The sequence below is a fragment of the Archocentrus centrarchus genome, chromosome 17, assembly GCF_007364275.1.
Source record: "Archocentrus centrarchus isolate MPI-CPG fArcCen1 chromosome 17, fArcCen1, whole genome shotgun sequence".
NCBI lineage: Eukaryota > Metazoa > Chordata > Actinopteri > Cichliformes > Cichlidae > Archocentrus > Archocentrus centrarchus.
Window position 1 is genome coordinate 24,053,852 of NC_044362.1, and position 7,173 is coordinate 24,061,024.

The 7,173-nt window shown below is 38.1% G+C and overlaps 1 protein-coding gene across 1 annotated transcript; it reads left to right on the plus strand.

Annotated features, from left to right (window-relative positions):
- Positions 1-217: 217 nt before the first annotated feature.
- On the plus strand, positions 218-7,044 carry rx2 (retinal homeobox gene 2). The gene is made up of 4 exons (XM_030751842.1): positions 218-444; positions 914-1,364; positions 4,437-4,693; positions 6,180-7,044. The coding sequence occupies exons 2-4, from the start codon at positions 1,082-1,084 to the stop codon at positions 6,618-6,620; spliced, it is 981 nt and encodes a 326-aa protein (XP_030607702.1). The 5' UTR covers positions 218-444; positions 914-1,081; the 3' UTR covers positions 6,621-7,044.
- The last annotated feature ends 129 nt before the right edge of the window (positions 7,045-7,173 follow it).

The following is a 7,173-nucleotide window of genomic DNA, read 5'->3' on the forward strand; positions in this document are numbered from 1 at the left end:
AGTACAAGCCATTATCTTTCAGACAATAGATTTTTTGAAAGAAAGTTTTGTTGAGCCTTCATTAGCAATGGCCTCCCTCTGTGGTCTGAATGCAGGACATATTTGGAGCAATTACTTGACCAGAAAACAACTGCCAGTCATTCTTAAAGGGGAAGGATTCCAATTAATAAACCTCTTAAACCCTTTGATTTTACTACCATTCACCCTCCAGCTTTGGTGTCTTGTGTGGTTAAGGAGAGGTTTTGTCAGGAGAGACATGTTACATATTCTTTCTGCACAGAACTTCAGCAGTAGGTCATTTGCTCAGTTGTTTGCAGGGGATTTCAAGGACTTAACAGGGAGTAACAAATGCCTACAGTAGATACTCTTAGACTCAGTTGTCTACTTACGTAGTACAGAGACGTCATGTGTGCAGCGTAGCCAGTGTAAGGAAAACCAAGGAAGGTAAGACTACTTTATGTACTTTCTCACTGTACCTTCTGTCAAATATGTCATCTGTTGATGAATACTTTCTACAAAGTGTACTTGTATTTTGGTATGAGATGAAAATACTGTCCACATCAAATGTGCTTTTTTTGGTGCCCCTTAAAGCAATCTCAAAGTAGAAATAGGTACATTTTTTTAACTATACTGACCGCTTTCAAATTAGAAAAAAAAAAAAAAAAATGACACACTTTTGGAAATAGGAACCAGTGTAAACACAGAATCAGCTCCCACTGGCAAGATACTGTAAAATATAAGGCGTTCAATCCAAATAGTTTCATTGTGTAAAACTATTTTGCTGATTCTCTTCATAATTTTTCCCTTTAGGGACTCATGCTCACATTTTAAACTATTAGCAAACTATGCATTAAATGACCTAAAGTAAACGTCTTTACATTTTTGTCTTTTTTTTCCTCTTACTCCTTTGCAGATGAACATGTGAGTGTGTTCTGCTCTTGTGGAAACGGCCCTCACACTTCACAAAATTCTGCACTGTTGCGTGTGAAGCAGAACAACAGCTGCTCTGCCTTGTCTCACTTGGTATAGCCTTTTGCATTTCCCTGACAAGGAAAAAGAGACAGTGTCTCCAAAGGTTCGAATGCATTTGTCAATGGATACCCTGGGAATAGTGGATGATAGTTGCCTAGACAACTATGACATGGCAAAAGGTGCTGGATCCAGTGCCGGAGGCAGGGTTCACAGTATCGATGTCATACTGGGATTCACTAAAGACCAGGATCCTTTACTCCATTCAGCAGAAGGTGATGACAGCCAAAAAGCAAATGGAGCAAACCCTCAGAACCCTGGAAAGACCATCCCATCGGACCCCTATGCTCACCTACCAGACTTATGTGACAGCTCCCAAAATTCTTCCTACCACGGTGAGTCTTTTCCTAAAAGACACAAAAACTGTTAAATTTTCATTCTCAGTTTAAATCGTTCAGGGGATTTTCTTGTTAACTCGGTGAAGAGTGTAATTAAACCTGTACTAAGATTGTTACGGTCTTGTACGCCCAGTTTAAAACATAATACTCACACACGTGTATCTGTATCAGTGTTAAGTGAGCTGTTTTACTGAAACAACTTGTTTAAATGCAATCATTTAGCACCTTGAGGAAAATTGTTGAGGGAAGTGGTACAGACAATGAGAAAATTACTGTACTTAAGTGTGTGCACATGCTAAGGACAAAACATAAACATTATGTGTCCAAACTAAACTGCTCAGCACTGATTTTCATCAGCGATAACCTCAATGTTACTTTAAAACAACAAAACAAACCCCCCCCCCAAAAAACTTTAAAATAGAAGGTGTGGCTTCATTTAATCTACATGTTTCAACTATGCAGTGCGCCTTTATATCAATAATCCATCCGTCCATGAATAAACTGAATGTCTTTCCACGTTACTTTCACTTTACACTTTCCTGTAACAAGGCTGTCTTATTTTCTTCAGACTTGTCAGACACAGGTGATAAACTTACTTATATAAAAACTGGTTACATACCATTCAGTTTTAATGTCTGGCTCTGGGAGTTTTGCTTGCAAGCTAACTGGCACACCTGCATGGAAGAGAGATGGGATGAACATAAACAGCAACACTTAAAGGTCCATCCAGCTTCTCGTATTTCTTCCTTTACCTGCTGAGGATGAGAGCGAGGCCTGTCAGCACAGTTTGCCTTTGCAATTCTGGTGGGACCTGTTGTAAATAAAAGGCTACCAAGCCAGTGACATCAGTCTGTTGCCAACCCTTTTCATCAATCAACCAAATCTGAGTGTAAAAAAGTATTAAAAAATAAGAATAAAGTTTGGTTGTCTGGCACATTTCATAATCTGTACCGCAAAGTGCTTTAGACCAAATACATAGTAAAACAATTAAATACACAGTCTGTGTCTATGAATAGACAGCCAGTCTTGAGAAAAATGACTAAAAGAACAGACAGATAAAAAATAAAATAATAATAATAAATATGGAGATGGTTGTGAGGTGGAAACAGTAAAATATCCCTGCCTGAGGATCTCAAGCTGCACAGTGGTTGGTGTAGACCATTATATTGATCCAATTATGAAGAAATATAAGCATGAATGATAGTTTGAATGTTATTAAAATGAAAAAAGTATTGATTGCATCCTAACAATATTTCTCAGATAGTAGAAACATGACCGTGTGACCTTGTTTTATTTTATCAAAAGTGAGATTACTATTATAACGCACATCATGGTTCCTGAAATTTCATTTTTGCATATATTTTTTAGACCAAAGAGAGCTGGATGTGATGTATCAGGACCAAAGATGAAAATTTAATCAGTTTTACCTGATAGTGATTTTTTTTAAGACTGGTGAGGATTTGTCTCTGGTCTTTCCTGGGAGATAGAGCTCTTAATTATACATACATAGTAGTGACCTGAATAATAATAAAAGATAAATTTGATCTATAGTATAGTTCTGCTAGCTTTTTTCAGCTTTGCTTTATAACTACTTATTTTGGGATTTCAAATATTAAAATCACTTCCTTGCAGACCTTAAAGAGTTGTGTGTAATTATAGATGCTCCCAAAGCCATGTGGCTGTTTCTTAGATAATATAAAATATTTAATATACATTTAGTGGACACCAAATAAACGTTGATTTTTAAAAGATGACACACAGACTCTGTGTAGCTACAAAATATGTGAACAGACAGTCAGTGGCTGAGCTACTGCATAGTTGGTTAGACATGACTTTGTGAAAGGTTTCAATTGTTCAGATCAATATCTAACAATTTCAGTGGACCACAGTCTTGACTGAGATTTAACTGCCACAGCAAAACAGTTTCATAAACCCATTTATGACTTTATCAGTTACTGAGCACTTTTATGGTGAATGTAGGGTTTGCAAAAGTTTGCATTCAACATAAAACACTTGTTTTAAAGTTCGAGTATCAAGAGGGACAGCTCAGGTTGTGCAGATTAGAGGCAAAGTTAGAGAGACAAGGCTGAGATGTTTTGGACATGTGCAGAGGAGGGATAGTGGCTATATTGAACAAAGGATGCTGAATATGGAGCTGGCGGGCAGGAGGAAAAGAGGAAGACCACAGAGAAGATTCACGGATGTAGTGAAGGAGGACATGCAGAGGGCTGGTGTGACAGAGGAGGATGCCAAGGATAGGGTGAGATGGAGGCAGATGATTTGCTGCCCTAAAGTAAGGATCCAAAAGAAGAAGAAAAAGTAGGGTTTGTTAAATTAAACTTAATAACAAAGCAAGCTAAACGGGATGGTGCTGATGTATAAGATCATTTGTTGTTTTTTGATGTCTATAAACACTCTCTCCTTCCTTTAGAACAAAGATGTTTTGCTCCAAGGGCTCATTATTCAAAGCCAATGATCTGATGACCATATTCTGTGAAAAGATTTGGTATGACTAATGAGCTTTGGTCACACCACTCACATGACTCACTTGCTCTACATCCATTTCTTAGAAAGCACTGTCGGCACTACAACTGTTTACCTGGCTCGTGCAGAAGTCAGTTGTCAGGGACTTGCAGGTTTAACTGGTAGCATCTGTCACTATGGGATTACCGCAGGGAGGAATTCCATGAAAGATATGATGTCACTTAGACCCGCCCCCACCCAAAAGTTCACATGCTGTCAAAGGGCTTTGAAAAGGATTTCTGATCATTACGCTGTTTTAACATAAAAACATAGAGGAAAAAAAAAATTACTTTCTGAGTTGTTAGGATAATGTGTATATTTCCCCAAAGTGATTAACTTCTTGGTTGAAAAATCATACATATATACAGTGATCTTGGTTTCTGATTACTGAAAAAGGGAAATGCAACCAGACCAAAAATCAATGCCATGAAACTGAAAAAAAATTAGCAGATGTTTGCAGTTTAAGTAGTGTACAATTTAAGGAGTAACATCTAAACCCTTTAAAAAAAAATGTATTTCACTCTCCAATTGCGCCCTTCCTTTTAGAATCTGACATTTTCTCTGGAGACAAATGTGATGAAGAAATGATGAACCTGCAAAAGGAAGCAGATGATGCTGAGAGATCTCCAGAGACTTCTAAGGATGAAGACCATGCTAAAAAGAAACACAGAAGAAACCGGACCACTTTCACCACCTACCAGCTTCATGAGCTGGAGCGAGCCTTCGAGAAATCCCACTATCCAGATGTCTACAGCCGTGAAGAGTTGGCAATGAAAGTCAACTTGCCTGAGGTTCGAGTTCAGGTAAAGATAATTTGACAAGCAAACATTTGAAGATCTTTAAAAGGGAATGCATTTAAACAATACTACAGGTAATTTTCAAACAAGAAAGTACACTCTTAAGGTCATCAGCAAGTGTGACCAGCTCTACAACAGTTTGCAGGTCTGGAGCATTCAGGTGTGTGACACAATTCTCCCAGGAGTGGACATTCCAGCAAATTTAGAGAAACTGCAAAAGACTGAAATAAATAAATCAAAGAGCTACATCTCAGACTCTACAGGCCTCAGACAGCATGTTCAATGTTAAATGTTTGGGAGGGTTATCAGGCGAAAGCCTCTTCTCTCTTAAAAGAACATGACAGCACAGCTTAGATTTGTAAAGTTGCATCTAAACAAACCACAAGATTTCTGGACATATTCTAGAGTCAAAGGTTAGGCCTTCTGTCCAACAGCTAAAGCTAGGCTCAAACTGCGTCATGCAAGAGGAGAATGATCCCAAGTACAACAGCACATCTACAACAGAATTGCTGAAAAAGAAAAGAAGGTGTTGCAATGACCCAGTCAGACCTCAACCTGACTGAGATGCTATAGCGGGACCTCATGAGAGCTGTGCATAAAAGAATGCCTGCAACATTGTAAAGAAGAGTGGGCTAAAATTCCCCCGTAACTATATGAGAGACTAATAAAGTCATACAGAAAATGATTATATAACAAGCTCTACCTTCCATGCAGGTCAGATTTGTGCTTTTATGTTTAATGTAGGGTTCAGAAATATTAAACTTAATAACAAGGACCTTAAATGGGATTTTGTTATTTTTTTTTAATGTCTATAAAAAGCAATCACTTTCTCATCATGGTGTACCTTTAGAACAAAGATGCTGTTTCTCCAAGGACTCATTATTGAAAGCCAATGATCTGATGACCATATTGCCTGAAACTCTTTGGCATGATTAATGAGCTTTGGTACACCACTCACATGGCTCCATTACTTGGAAAGCATAATCAGCACTACAACTGTTTACCTAGCTTGTGCAGAAGTCAGTTAAAGTCTCTTGCTAGATTATAGAAGGCAGGGATTTACAGATTTAACTGGTAGCATCTGTTACTATCGGATTACTGCAGAATTCAGTGAAAGACATGCCATTGACATTTGCAAAAGGTGCAACTGTAGGTGTTGCAACATTTTGTGTGTGTTTTTTTTTGAGAATTCTTTTTGCATCAGATAAATTTGTAGTAAATGTAAGTGCGTATTTACTTTTTCATATGACTGTTGTGTTTATTGTCTGCTTTTGTAATTAGGAAAATGATGACCAAATGTACCGCATTAAACTGTTAGTTAATGGCCTTTATGTTCACCTAGGCTCAGAAACAAATATCCACTTTTAGGACATACATTTTAACCTTGTCTACAACACCAAAAACAAATGTCGCACCACCTTGTGTTATTATCATGGTTCTTGCTAATGCACTGCTTCCTTGACACTGCACCATCTCATCTTGTTTGGTCCAGGTATGGTTCCAGAATCGAAGGGCAAAGTGGAGACGTCAAGAAAAAATGGACACCAACACCATGAAGCTCCATGATTCCCCCATGCTATCCTTCAACCGCCCACCGATGACTCCAAACGTGGGGCCAGTAGCCAATCCAATGCCACTAGATCCCTGGCTGACCTCGCCTATTTCCAGTGCCACACCCATGCACGCCATTCCAGGTTTCATGGGTTCATCTCAGAGCCTGCAACCTACCTATCCAAGTCACAGCTTCCTTAACACTCCGCCTGGCATGGTCCAAGGTATACAGTCCCACATGGGGCCACCTCCATATCAGTGTCCTCCCAGCTTCAGTGACAAATACCCAGCGGAGGATGACAGGAGCTCAAGCATTGCAGCACTCAGGATGAAGGCCAAAGAGCACATTCAGTCAATGGATAAAACCTGGCAGCACATGTGATCTGAAGCAAATTTGTTTTAGCTGGTCCTGTTAATGTTTACCGTGTTTGATTCATGTCCCAATGAAGAAAATACATACCAAAGAAAAATTCATTTTATCAATATTATCTCCAACAAGAACTTCTAGTCATTTTAAAAATTCACTTTAAAATGTATTTAACTTTCAGCAAACCTTGTTTTAGACACAGAAAATACAGTTACATTCCTGCCAGGTTCTTTGTTATGGGTTAGCTGGAAATATTTGGACACGCTCCTGTTTGACGTTTGCAATCATTAATTTTGTAAACCTTTTGTAAAACCCATACTACAGTACTGACAAACTAAAATACCCCATAGAGATGCTGCATAGAGGCTTGTTGTCAGAAGTAGCAATGTTTTTGTATGGTATTATTACTTAATGAACAATTTATACTGGAGATTTTATAACTGAGTGGCTTTTTGGCCATTTTATATATATATATATATATATATATATATATAAAATACTGGCATTAATTATGTGTGTATTATGTATATGTATTAATTAATTATGTATGTAATTTTGGTATAAGATT

What these genes read in the sequence shown, in the direction of transcription:
- rx2 (XM_030751842.1), top strand. Translation starts at nt 1,082, where the DNA reads ATGCATTTGTCAATGGATACCCTGGGAATAGTGGATGATAGTTGCCTA. An exon ending in CCAAAATTCTTCCTACCACG is followed by an intron (nt 1,365 to 4,436) that starts GTGAGTCTTTTC and finishes CCTTCCTTTTAG; the next exon opens with AATCTGACATTTTCTCTGGA. An exon ending in TGCCTGAGGTTCGAGTTCAG is followed by an intron (nt 4,694 to 6,179) that starts GTAAAGATAATT and finishes TGTTTGGTCCAG; the next exon opens with GTATGGTTCCAGAATCGAAG.